This window comes from Gadus chalcogrammus, chromosome 11 (assembly GCF_026213295.1).
Source record: "Gadus chalcogrammus isolate NIFS_2021 chromosome 11, NIFS_Gcha_1.0, whole genome shotgun sequence".
In the NCBI taxonomy this organism is placed as follows: Eukaryota; Metazoa; Chordata; class Actinopteri; order Gadiformes; family Gadidae; genus Gadus; species Gadus chalcogrammus.
Window position 1 is genome coordinate 26718706 of NC_079422.1, and position 13555 is coordinate 26732260.

The 13555-nt window shown below is 50.7% G+C and overlaps 1 protein-coding gene across 1 annotated transcript; it reads left to right on the forward strand.

Moving 5' to 3' along the window:
* The first annotated feature begins 425 nt into the window (after positions 1–425).
* Positions 426–13354, forward strand: LOC130391531 (apoptosis-inducing factor 3). Its single transcript, XM_056601736.1, has 18 exons — positions 426–637; positions 1421–1530; positions 1856–1965; positions 3027–3071; positions 3860–3956; positions 4043–4155; positions 5171–5257; positions 5934–6025; positions 6373–6503; positions 7208–7323; positions 7528–7599; positions 8028–8091; positions 8603–8679; positions 9173–9290; positions 9995–10093; positions 10481–10556; positions 11357–11461; positions 12477–13354. Exons 2-18 carry the CDS (start codon positions 1422–1424, stop codon positions 12517–12519), a joined length of 1554 nt encoding a protein of 517 aa, XP_056457711.1. The 5' UTR covers positions 426–637; position 1421; the 3' UTR covers positions 12520–13354.
* Positions 13355–13555: the final 201 nt, after the last annotated feature.

Genomic DNA, 13555 nt, shown 5'->3' on the forward strand with positions numbered 1-13555 from the left:
GAGGTGGAGCTGTCCTCCTGTCTGTATAGTGACGGTGTTGTGCACCCCAGTGGAGGTGGAGGTGGAGGTGAAGGTGGAGCTGTCCTCCTCTCTGTAGAGTGACGGTGTTGTGCTCCCCAGTGGAGGTGAAGGTGGAGGTGGAGGTGGAGCTGTTCTCCTGTCTGTATAGTGACGGTGTTGTGCACCCCAGTGGAGGTGGAGGTGGAGGTGGAGGTGGAGGTGAAGGTGGAGCTGTCCTCCTCTCTGTAGAGTGACGGTGTTGTGCTCCCCAGTGGAGGTGAAGGTGGAGGTGAAGGTGGAGGTGGAGGTGGAGGTGGAGGTGGAGCTGTCCTCCTCCTGTCTGTAGAGTGTGACGGTGGAGGTGGAGGTGGAGGTGGAGCTGTCCTCCTCCTCTCTGTAGAGTGACGGTGTTGTGCTCCCCAGTGGAGGTGAAGGTGGAGCTGTCCCTCCTGGAGAAGGAGAGGGAGGTGGACGGCCTGTCCCCCAACGGGAAGGCCAGCCCCCTGGGCGACCGCCGGCCCAACGGGGCCCCGGGCCACTGCTCCGACGAGGAGGCCCCGCCCCCACGCCTCTACTCCAAACCCCGCGACTACGTGGAGGCCACCATCTGCCACGTCAAGGACCTGGAGAACGGACAGTAGGGGGATCAATAATCAATAACCATCACATGATCAATAACCATCACATGATCAATAACCAACATATAGTCAAGGACCTGGAGAACGGACAGTAGGGGGATCAATAATCAATAACCATCACATGATCAATAACCATCACATGATCAATAACCAACATATAGTCAAGGACCTGGAGAACGGACAGTAGGGCTGACCAATAATCAATAACCATCACATGATCTATAACCATCACATAATCAATAACCAACATATAGTCAAGGACCTGGAGAACGGACAGTACGGCGGATCAATAATCAAAATCAATAATCAATAACCATCACATGATCAATAACCATTATATAGTCAAGGACCTGGAGAACGGACAGTAGGGGGGATCAATAATCAATAACCATCACATGATCAATAACCATTATATAGTCAAGGACCTGGAGAACGGACAGTAGGGGGGATCAATAATCAATAACATCACATGATCAATAACCATTATATAGTCAAGGACCTGGAGAACGGACAGTAGGGGGATCAATAATCAATAACCATCACATGATCAATAACCATTATATAGTCAGGGACCTGGAGAACGGACAGTAGGACCCACCTTATCAATAATCAATAACCATCATATAATAAAGGACCAGGGGAACAGGACATATCAATAATTTAACCAATAACCATGATATTGTTGTGTTGTGTGTCATGTGACGTGTGTTGTGTGTTGTGTTGTGTGTTGTGTGTCTTGTCGTGTTGTGTGTTGTGTTGTGCGTTGTGTGTGTGCGCGGCAGGATGCGTGAGGTGGACGTGGGCAGCGGCAGAGCTCTGCTCATCAAGGAACACGGAGAGTTCTCCGCCATCGCACACAAGTGTCCGCACTACGGCGCGCCACTGGTCAAAGGTACGGCCTCAGAGCTGCGGTCCTGAGGTCCCTGAGTGGCTGTTCCCCAGAGCTGTGAGGTCCTGATTGGTCGGTTCCCCAGAGCTGGGAGGTCCTGATTGGTCGGCTCCCCAGAGCCGTAAGGTCCTGATTGGTCGGTTCCCCAGAGCCGTGAGGTCCTGATTGGTCGGTTCCCCAGAGCTGTGAGGTCCTGATTGGTCGGTTCCCCAGAGCTGTGAGGTCCTGATTGGTCGGTTCCCCAAAGCTGTGAGGTCCTGATTGGTCGGCTCCCCAGAGCTGTGAGGTCCTGATTGGTCGGGTGCTGATCTTGTTTCCTGGTGTGCAGGTGTGCTGTCTAAAGGCCACATCCGCTGCCCGTGGCACGGGGCCTGCTTCAACATCGCCAGCGGGGAGCTGGAGGACTTCCCGGGCCTGGACAGCCTGGCCACCTTTCAGGTGAGTGCTGAGGGCTGGCTCTGACTCTCTGCCTCTCTGCCTCTCTGCCTCTCTGACTCTCTGACTCTCTGACTCTCTCTCTCTCTGACTCTCTGCCTCTGACTCTCTGCCTCTCTGCCTCTCTGACTCTCTGACTCTGACTCTCTGCCTCTCTGCCTCTCTGACTCTCTGCCTCTGACTCTCTGACTCTCTGACTCTCTGCCTCTGACTCTCTGACTCTCTGCCTCTCTGCCTCTCTGCCTCTCTGACTCTCTGACTCTCTGACTCTCTGACTCTCTGACTCTGACTCTCTGACTCTCTGCCTCTCTGCCTCTCTGCCTCTCTGACTCTGACTCTCTGACTCTCTGACTCTCTGACTCTGACTCTCTGCCTCTCTGCCTCTCTGACTCTCTGACTCTCTGACTCTCTGACTCTGACTCTCTGACTCTCTGACTCTCTGACTCTCTGACTCTGACTCTCTGACTCTGACTCTGACTCTCTGCCTCTCTGCCTCTCTGCCTCTCTGACTCTCTGCCTCTCTGACTCTCTGACTCTCTGCCTCTCTGCCTCTCTGCCTCTCTGACTCTCTGACTCTGACTCTCTGACTCTCTGACTCTCTGACTCTCTGACTCTGACTCTCTGCCTCTCTGCCTCTCTGCCTCTCTGACTCTCTGACTCTGACTCTCTGCCTCTCTGACTCTCTGACTCTCTGCCTCTCTGCCTCTCTGACTCTCTGACTCTCTGACTCTCTGACTCTGACTCTCTGACTCTCTGACTCTCTGACTCTCTGACTCTGACTCTCTGACTCTCTGACTCTCTGCCTCTCTGCCTCTCTGACTCTCTGACTCTCTGACTCTCTGACTCTCTGCCTCTCTGACTCTCTGACTCTCTGACTCTCTGACTCTCTGACTCGTACACACACACAACCCTTAAGAAAGGATTTCTAAACACCAATTGATGAATGTGTGTGTGTGTGTGTGTGTGTGTGTGTGTGTGTGTGTGTGTGTGTGTGTGTGTGTGTGTGTGTGTGTGTGTGTGTGTGTGTGTGTGTGTGTGTGTGTGTGTGTGTGTGTGCGCCTCAGGTCCGGGTGGAGAAGGACAAGGTGATCATCCGAGCGAACAAGCAGGTAAGATGTTTATTATTTCACCACTAGTGGGGGCCCTGATGGGAGCACTGGGAGGGAGTGGGGGCCCTGATGGGAGCACTGGGAGGGAGTGGGGGCCCTGATGGGAGCACTGGGAGGGACTGGGGGCCCTGATGGGAGCACTGGGAGGGGGTCCCAGGCCCCTGGTAACGATGTGGCCCCTGGTAACGATGTGGCCCCTGATAACGATGTGGCCCCTGACGGCCCCTGGTAACGATGTGGCCCCTGGTAACGATGTGGCCCCTGATAACGATGTGGCCCCTGGTAACGATGTGGCCCCTGGTAACGATGTGGCCCCTGACGACCCCTGGTAACGATGTGGCCCCTGGTAACGATGTGGCCCCTGACGGCCCCTGGTAACGATGTGGCCCCTGGTAACGATGTGGCCCCTGGTAACGAGGTGGCCCCTGGTAACGATGTGGCCCCTGGTAACGATGTGGCCCCTGGTAACGATGTGGCCCCTGACGGCCCCTGGTAACGATGTGGCCCCTGACGGCCCCTGGTAACGATGTGGCCCCTGGTAACGTTGAGGCCCCTGGTAACGATGTGGCCCCTGGTAACGATGTGTCCCCTGGTAACGATGTGGCCCCTGGTAACGAGGTGGCCCCTGGTAACGATGTGGCCCCTGGTAACGATGTGGCCCCTGGTAACGATGTGGCCCCTGGTAACGATGTGGCCCCTGACGGCCCCTGGTAACGATGTGGCCCCTGGTAACGAGGTGGCCCCTGGTAATGATGTGGCCCCTGGTAACGATGTGTCTCGGGCCCCAGGCGCTGCAGGCTCAGAAGCGCTCCAAGCCTATGTCGCGGTGCTCGGCGGTCATCAACTCCAACACGGGCTTCAGCCACGTGCTGATCATCGGCTCAGGTCAGTCACCCTCTCACCCCCTCACCCCCTCTCACCCCCTCACCCTCACCACCTCCCCTAACCCCCCCTCCTCCCGGGGGCTGCAGGCCCGGCCGGGCTGGTGTGTGCGGAGACGCTTCGACAGGAGGGCTTCACCGACCGCATCGTCATGGTGACGGCGGACCGCCACCCGCCCTACGACCGGCCTAAACTGAGTAAGGTTTGTACAGAGAGACGCAGCGCACACACACACACACACACACACACACACACACAGACACACACACACACACACACACACAGATACACACACACACACACGCACACGCACACGCACACACACACACACACACACACACACACACACACACAGACACGCTCCCACACACACGCACACACGCGCCCACACACAAACACACACACACACACCAGGGTTCAACATAACCCTGCATTCACACCAAAAGATGCATTTGCTGCCCGAACGCGTTGACGCCTGAGTTTTGCGGCGCGTCAAATCAAGTTTTGCGGCGCGTCAAACTTTTGACGCGCGTCAAAAGTTGAAATATTTCAACTCGAGCAGCATTTGACGCGCCGCAAAATACGTGAACGCGCCCTTCGCCCGTGCCCGTCAGCGGGCACGGGCATGCCGCGCCGCAAATCAGATTTTGACGCGCCGCAAATCAAGTTTTGCTGCCCGTTTTCTCGGCAGCAAATGCTGCGGCAGCAAAGCAGCAACGCGTCTCTACATTCACTTTGAATGGGATCACGACGCGCGTCAACTTTTTGCATCTTTTGGTGTGAACGCAGGGTAAGAGGAGAGGGAGAAATACCCGTAATGTCTGCGTTTGTAATGTATGGCCCCCCCCCCATCTCAAAGTTGTCGTAGTGAAATGAAACATGGCGGACCCACAGATCCTGACCTGTTACTTGTGTAAACAATTTTAGACTGCCTAATTCATGTGCTACAGCAAGAAGAGGATTTATCAAAACAAAAACGGTAGATAATATGCTGTATATTTTAAAGATCTTGAAAAGTAGAGTTGTTGTTTTTGCGTTGCTCGCCGCCATGTTGAAAAAAGGTCAAAGGTTATCTCAGCAGCTCGTGCATCAAAATATGTGAAGTGTTCACGCTTTTGGTATTTACCATGGTTTCCATAGCGAGTGAAGGCACCAATAGTCTTAGCTATAGTCTTAGCTGGGGTTCTCTGCTGTTGAATGTGCAGTTCTGCTCCCAGTCTCTAGAGAGCACCGCTGAGCAGCTCAGGCTGCGCTCGCCTGAGTTCCTGCAGGACCACGACATCGAGGTGCTCACCGAGAAGGAGGTACGTGGGGGTCAACCTGAGGTGCAACGTTTATTCGTACAGGAAGGGTATTCGTAAAGGAAGTGTAATCGTGCAGGAAGTCTGCTCGTACAGGAAGTGTCATCGTACAGGAAGTGTTTTCACACAGGAAGTGTGATCATAAAGGAGGCGTAATCATACAGGAAGTGTATTCGTACATATGCAACTGAAATTGATTGACAAGGTGAGAGAGGGGGAGAGGTTCAAAATGGAAAGTGTTGGATAAAAATAGGAATAACTCCAATCTGAGAGATGAGATAATGCAACAAAGGAACCGCCAGCGATGAAGAAACAATGCTATCTTTATTATTCAGGAAGAAGTCAACTAAACTTCCAATCTCCAGTATTTTACATGTTTCTGCTGAAAATCCTGGAAAAGTTTCCATTCAGGAATCGGAACAACACACATCCTCGACCAACGACATCAATGGTCCAACCTTTCTGCGTTTCTTTTGAGGAAACAGAGTTGATGTTGCAGAGCAGAATATCCACCCAACAAGCTTAGGAAACACTTCTCTCTTGAATTAGAAAGCAGCCAAGCTTCCCCTTTAAGTGAGCCCTTACTCAGTCAGTCCAGGATGATTCATTCACTTCCTGTCTTTACATTGTTGACGACCCCCGTCACACGATGAGCCAACATGTTGCTCCCGACCTGCAGGTGGCGGTCGTGGACGTCAAGATGCGGGCGGTGACCTTTGTGGACGGCTCGAGGATGGAGTACAGGAAGCTGTTCATCGCCACCGGAAGCAGGTAGGAAGGACACACTCCTGGTCTATAGAGGGCAGTGGTTCCCACGCCGTTGTTCCCCATTGACCAGCTACATCTGCCCGTACTAAGTCACTGTGACCGCGAGCCAACGCAGCAAACAGCCGTCAAACCTTTTAGAAGGATTTTCTTCTTCAGTAGAAAAGGTGCACTTGATATAATCTAGTTTGAACGAGTGGTCAAACAAGATAGTGGTATGTACCCCACCTTGGTCCAGACCCCAAGGTGGGGTACCCCTGGTTCAGGGTGGGACGGTAAATGAATGAACAGATTGCTACATACCTGAAGAGTGGGCGGGTGACTGAGTGAACTGACTGTGTGCGGTACCCCAGACCCCGACCAATGAGCTACCAGGGAATGGACGTGGCCAACGTCTTCCACCTGGGGACCCCCGACGACGCCAACAGCATCGCCCGGCTGGCCAACAACAGGAACGCCGTCGTCGTGGGAACCTCCTTCATCGGTGAGGGGATCCTAGATCATTGACACCGTCCAGTGAACGCCAGCTCATACAGCACACATCGTGTTTCTGATTCGTCCATTAGCCTCTACCCAACGCCGTTCTTCAGAAACATCCTTCTGCAGGGACTTTTGTAATCTTTGTAGTTACAAAAGTTGGATAAAAGTTCCAGCAAAATGACTGAATGTAAAGATGATGAATTACTGAATGTAAAGGTGATAAATGACTGAACGTAGAGGTGATAACAACTGAATGTAAAGGTGATAAATGACTGAACGTAAAGATGATGAATGACCGAACGTAGAGGTGATAACAACTGAATGTAAAGGTGATAAATGACTGAACGTAAAGGTGATGAACAACTGAACATAAAGGTGATGAATGACTGAATGTAAAGGCTCTGAATGACTGAATGTAAAGAGGATGAATGACTGAATGTAAAAGTGATGAATGCCTGAATGTAAAGTTGATGAACGACTGATTGTAAAGGTTATGAATGACTGAATGTAAAGGTGTTAAATGACTAAATGTGAAAGTGATAAAAAGGGGTAGAGGGTACAGGGTGTATTGGTGTTGTTCTCACGTTGTGCATCATGTTCCACTGTTCATCTTGTGTGTGAAGGCATGGAGGGGGTAGAGGGTACAGGGTGTGTTGGTGTTGTTCTCACGTTGTGCGTCATGTTCCACTGTTCATGTTGTGTGTGAAGGCATGGAGGTCGCGGCTGCCCTGACAGACAAGGCCCACTCTGTGTCCATCATCGGGATCGAGTCCATCCCCTTTAAGAAGGCTCTCGGGGAGAAAGTAGGGAAAGCCATAATGAAGGTAGGACCCTCTACCCTTTAAGGACAACATAAGACCACAGATCCGTCCGTCATGGAGAGCATTCACGTCAGCCTTGACTGACACACATATACGTATCAAACCAGCAGAGTTTAATCCAACGGTTCTCTTTCAGCACACTGTCCTATAATTGAATGAGGAACATGGTGTCTTTATGAATGTGATGATGTACGTTGTATCTTGCAGCTGTTTGAGGCGAACAGGGTGAAGTTCTACATGCTGAACGAGGTCTCGGAGATGAAAGGCCAACATGGAGAGGTATTTCCAAAGTGAGAGACACAGCGAGACTCGTCCTTGCTCCCCAAATACCAACTAGACCTTATCACCCTGGCGGCCATGTTGGTTAGAGGGAGAGGGAAACCTCCTGGGATGTTTGGGGAGACCAAACATCCTTTTAAAGTTCTAAAAGGTTTAGAATAGCCATCCAACTAAACAAAATGGCCGCTAGTGGAATGAGGGCTAATAGACCCCAGCCCGTCTCGTGAATATCTCCCAAAACCCAGGAGTAGTATTTGCTGAACACATTAAGGCAGGAGCCTGAAGAGTGTGGCAACAATGTGAACTTTGTTCTTGATCCACACACGAATAGGGACCGTAGGAATGAGGGCCTCAAAGCTGTGTAATCCTGAGCCCCCGCCCCCCAGACCGTGACCTAGTTCTGATGTTGTTGTTGTTCTCTCCCGCAGCTCAAAGAGGTCGTTCTGAAGAGCGGGAAGATGCTGAGGGCCGACGTCTGTGTCATCGGAACAGGTGACAGGAACTGAGTTCCAAGATGACCTTATGTTTGATTTCCTTTGGTTCAGTAAGTTGTTCAGGGCCTCGAGTGCTGGACTCAAGGTGCAGGTGGGGAGAGGCCGGGGCATGTTGCTCAGGGATGCCTATAGGGGTTAACTGCGGTCATTGGGAATCAAACCCAAAACCTTTTTCGTCTGGGAGTCCCACACAAGAGCCACTACACACTCCCACCTGTCACTGACCGGTGCAAACCCCATCATACTGAATCAGTCTCGTGTCCACTTTCTATGGGATTCTGGTTTAGCGCAATGAGGTCCACAGAGTTCCAGGACATCACAACGTGAATGTACTGCACATGTTGAGGAGAGAAGAAACACAGTCCACCAACATGGAGACATTCCACACACAGAGAGGCTGCCACCTGAGTTAGGCTCACAGAGTCACCGCTGTGTTGAGTATTATATGTTGTAGTATATGTTGTATGTACGTTAACACAGAACTCTACTCCTGTGGTTCCTCTCTCCAGGATCGGTTCCTGCTTCGGGCTTCCTGAAGCAGAGTGGGATCCACATGGACTCCAAAGGCTTCATCACTGTCAACAAGGTCTGGATCTGTACCCCAACCCCCTCTTCATCCCGAACCCCTAACCCTACTATGACCTTTGCCCTTAACCCTAACCCTATTATGACCTCAACCCTAACCCTATAATGACCTTGACCCCTAACCTTATGATGACCTTAGCCCCTAACCCTATTATGACCTCAACCCTAACCCTATAATGACCTTGACCCCTAACCCTATTATGACTTTAACCCTAACCCTACTATGACCTTAACCCTAACCCTATGATGACCTTAGCCCCTAACCCTAGTCTGACCTTAGCCCCTAACCCTAGTCTGACCTTAGCCCCTAACCCTATGATGACCTTAGCCCCTAACCCTAACCCCTCAGTGTAGTTCCCTAACCCTATGATGACCGTAACCCCTCAGTGTAGTTCCCTAACCCTAACTAGGTGCTGTTACATTGCCCATCACAGTCCTTCCTTGTGTAGCAGCCCGGTAACCCGACCCTGTAAGCTAACTTCTCGGCCCCCCAGGCGATGCAGACCAACGTGGAGGGGGTGTTCGCCGGCGGGGACGTGGTGGCCTTCCCCTTCCCTCAGCGCAACAACAAGAAAGTGAACATTCCTCACTGGCAGATGGCCCACGTCCACGGTGGGGATGGAGGCCTGGTGTTGTTGTTCTCCTCCTCGACCTCGGGGGGCAGGCCTGACACAACAGCCCGGCGGACCAGGGGCCGCCACGCTGCCCCTAGAGGACGCACAAGTCACTACACACTGAAATACACACATTGTAGTAGTAAAGGGGCTTTTATTTTGAAGTCTTTATTTGCATTGTGTTTCGGTATTTGTAACGAGGGCGAGAAAACAGGGTGAGAAAAATAGAGAAAATAGAAAATTCAAGCGCTTTTGCTTGACAATGACTTGGGTTTATTTCAGGAGGAAGCGGGGCATCTCTCAGTATGCGCACACAGTTGTATATAAAACTAAAGCCTTAAATGCACCCAGTGCAACTTTCGAGGCTTAAAAATAAACATTCAATTTCTAGTCTTTTTTACACGTAGTAAGTTTCAATAACTCCATACCATTACATATCGACATTCAAGGAGCAAAGATGAGACGTCGCTGTGTGGTGAGAACTGATAGAAAATCGTAATCACTGTCGATATGTAATGGTATGGAGTTATTGAAACTTACTACGTGTAAAAAAGACTAGAAATTGAATGTTTATTTTTCATTGAATGTTTACATAAAGTTGCACTTGGTGCATTTAAGAAAAAGAGTAAAGAGTCCTTCGCACTTTTACTTTGAAGCCTGTAATTGACGTTGTTTCTGTGTTGTGTTTCTCCTTTCCATCAGGGAGAGTGGCAGCACTCAGCATGATGGGGAAACCCGCAGAGGTTCAAACGGTGCCTTACTTCTGGTCGGCCATGTTTGGGAAAAGCATCCGCTATGCAGGTGAGCGGAGAGTCCTGTTTATTGAGTCTATCATCAAGGAATCAATGTGTCCGCTGGCTGTGATGGAAAGTGAACCAGAAATCCAATCCACCGTTTTCTGTCACCGCGGTAGTAGTTACTTCACTGCCCTCTAGCGGTCAGACGAGGACCTGTTATATGGCGAACAGAGTTCAACCTCTATTTTCTCAAAGGTGCACTTTCTAAAATGCTTTTTTTTCTCTATCTATTGTATCTCTAATCTATTGTATTCATTCTAAAACTTTGCATATGTTTTTATTTTACTTATCTATTATTTAATTTTATTGAATGACAATGTTTCTATGAGAAGCACTTTGAGTCTGCCTCGTGTATGAAAAGTGCTGTATAAATAAATTTGCCTTGCCTAAGGTTACGGTGAAGGCTTTGATGACGTCGTCATTCAAGGTGATCTGGAGGAGCTGAAGTTCGTGGCCTTCTACACCAGGTGGGCACAGGTGGAACATCAATATCCATCAATCAACATTAACTTCAATTAATCAATTTGGAAACATTTTGTTCCAAATTCAAACAAACGTGAATGTGTGTTGATAGCTTTATAAAACAATACAACATTATTTAAAAAAAAATATCACTTTAAAAACAAAGTTCTTTAACCTAAAATAATTGCAATAATAAAAGAGGAGGCTTTCATTTTAGTGTTGTTCTGTGTGTTCTCGTGTGTGTTGTTCTGTGTGTTCTCGTGCTTGTTCCTGCGTGTGTTCTCGTGTGTGTTGTTCTGTGTGTTCTCGTGCTTGTTCCTGTGTGTGTTCTCGTGTGTGTTGTTCTGTGTGTTCTCGTGCTTGTTCCTGTGTGTGTTGTTCTGTGTGTTCTCGTGCTTGTTCCTGTGTGTGTTCTCATGTGTGTTGTTCGGTGTGTCCTCGTGTGTGTTCCTGCGTGTGTTGTTCGGTGTGTCCTCGTGTGTGTTCCTGTGTGTGTTGTTCTGTGTGTTCTCGTGCTTGTTCCTGTGTGTGTTCTCGTGTGTGTTCTCCTGCTTGTTCCTGTGTGTGTTCTCATGTGTGTTGTTCGGTGTATTCTCGTGCTTGTTCCTGTGTGTGTTGTTCGGTGTGTTCTCGTACTTGTTTCTGTGTGTGTTGTTCGGTGTGTCCTCGTGTGTGTTCCTGTGTGTGTTGTTCGGTGTGTCCTCGTGTGTGTTCCTGTGTGTGTTGTTCGGTGTGTCCTCGTGCTTGTTCCTGCGTGTGTTCTCGTGTGTGTTCTCATGAGTGTTCTCGTGTTCCCGCTGTCTAGGGGTGAGGAGGTGGTGGCGGTGGCCAGCATGAACTACGACCCCATCGTGTCGCGCGTTGCTGAGATCCTGGGCTCGGGGAAGTTGATTAGGAAACGGGACGTGGAGTAAGTCTTAACTCTGGGGGGGGGGGGGGGGGGTGTTCTGGGACATGGCCCTAGCGTAACGTAGCTTATTGAGTGTAGCGCTAGGAAGGCGCACCGGGTCACAAGTCCCCAAAGATACAACACCACCCTGGCCTCACCATCCTGGCCTCACCACCCTGGCCTCACCACCCTGGCCTCACCACCCTGGCCTCACCACCCTGGCCTCACCACCCTGGCCTCACCACCCTGGCCTCACCATCCTGGCCTCACCACCCTGGCCTCACCACCCTGGCCTCACACACTCTTGGGATTTGAATCACTTTGAAAGTACTACAGAAGTTTAAAAATTTAAAGTTCATTAGAATGTAAGAACATATAAACAGAATAACGCCAACTGTTCTTTCACCTTCAGTAACAGTATATACAGTACGTCATTTCATTCACCAACTAGTTTTTCATATTGTTTTTCATATACTTGTTGAATTGATTTAAAAGGTTATTTTATATTCTATCGGATCATAATCTGGTAGACCTTGATTCTTTGTCAACACACACGTAGGGGCTCTCTTATAGAAAAGTCCTTCCCTTTCAGACATCGTACGCTCCCCTTTAAGACATCACACGCTCCCCTTTAAGACATCACACGCTCCCCTTTAAGACATCACACCCTCCCCTTTAAGACATCACACGCTCCCCTTTAAGACATCACACGCTCCCCTTTAAGACATCACGCGCTCCCCTTTAAGACTTCACACGCACCCCTTTAAGACTTCACACGCTCCCCTTTAAGACATCACACACTCCCCTTTAAGACATCACACGCTCCCCTTTAAGACATCACACACTCCCCTTTAAGACATCACACGCTCCCCTTTAAGACATCACACACTCCCCTTTAAGACTTCACACGCACCCCTTTAAGACTTCACACGCTCCCCTTTAAGACTTCACGCGCTCCCCTTTAAGACACCACACGCTCATTGAGCGCTGAAGGCCCTTCCATGTGTCTGACCCCTGTGTGTCGTGTGGTTCGCAGGACAGGAGACATCTCCTGGTTGAGCGACAAAAGCTCTCAATGAGGAGCCCTGCGTGGCCCCCAGGGTCCGTATGAACGCCCCCCCACCCTGGAGCCCGACACGGTGCTGGGACCCCTCACCCCGGTCTGGGGGGGGCTCCGCTGGGGAGGGACCCCCGGAGGAGCGCCCTGACCTGGTCCCTCCCCCGGGACGGGTTTAAGCTCCGCCCCTCTGAGGACCCGGAGGACTGAGGCTCATGGCCCGAGTCCCGGACGTTCCTGAGTGACACTCGGGTTGGGCCAATCCTGCTGTGAGATGTATTTCATGCCAGTACGTCGTGTTTCCCTAACTCACTAAAGCTTCACCGGTGTGGGGAGGCTGGGAACTCGCTCTTCTCCTGTATGTACACATTGTTTATAAGATGCCAGGGTTGGGCATTGGCTATTTTTTACAAGCAACACTGTACATAGCTACGATCCCGAATGGGGATCATTTTGACAGAATATCTATCTTGTTGTAAGCATCAACTTCCTGCTTATGGTATGTTACCCCAATCCTGGGATGTAAACACGTTGAAGAGCAGTGCACCTGCATGGTCCCACTCATAGAATAGGAGACACATCTTCACTACAGAGACATCGTGACCCGTTGAAAAGACACAAGAAACCAAAGGGCCTTTGTCTTCCAGGGCAGCAAACCCCATTCTCCCCTTGTCACGCGTTAGATCACTGAGATGTGCACAGCTGTAGTTCTCATAACGCCCGTGGATTAGAGGTCACTCCCTCGGTGACATAGCCTCACTAATAGACTGTCACTAATAGACTGCAAAAAAACGAATTCTAAATATACTTTATTGCTAGTGCTTGCACCATAGAATACCTTCTAAGACTAAAACATAGCGGCCCTGTAGCGGTGAGAGGAGATGGAGGGGGAGGGTGAGGGGGGAGGGGGGGGGGGGAGGGGGAGGGGGGGGGGGGTGACGCGTTGGGAGGCTCTCTGTCACTAACTCAGGGAACGGAGGTTATCAGGCTCGGGGGGTCGGGGGGGGGGTCTGTCTGATGGGGGTCTGTCTGATGGGGGGTCAGTCTGATGGTTAGTC

What these genes read in the sequence shown, in the direction of transcription:
- LOC130391531 (XM_056601736.1), top strand. Translation starts at nt 1,422, where the DNA reads ATGCGTGAGGTGGACGTGGGCAGCGGCAGAGCTCTGCTCATCAAGGAA. An exon ending in AGGTGCTCACCGAGAAGGAG is followed by an intron (nt 5,258 to 5,933) that starts GTACGTGGGGGT and finishes CCCGACCTGCAG; the next exon opens with GTGGCGGTCGTGGACGTCAA. An exon ending in TAGGGAAAGCCATAATGAAG is followed by an intron (nt 7,324 to 7,527) that starts GTAGGACCCTCT and finishes TGTATCTTGCAG; the next exon opens with CTGTTTGAGGCGAACAGGGT.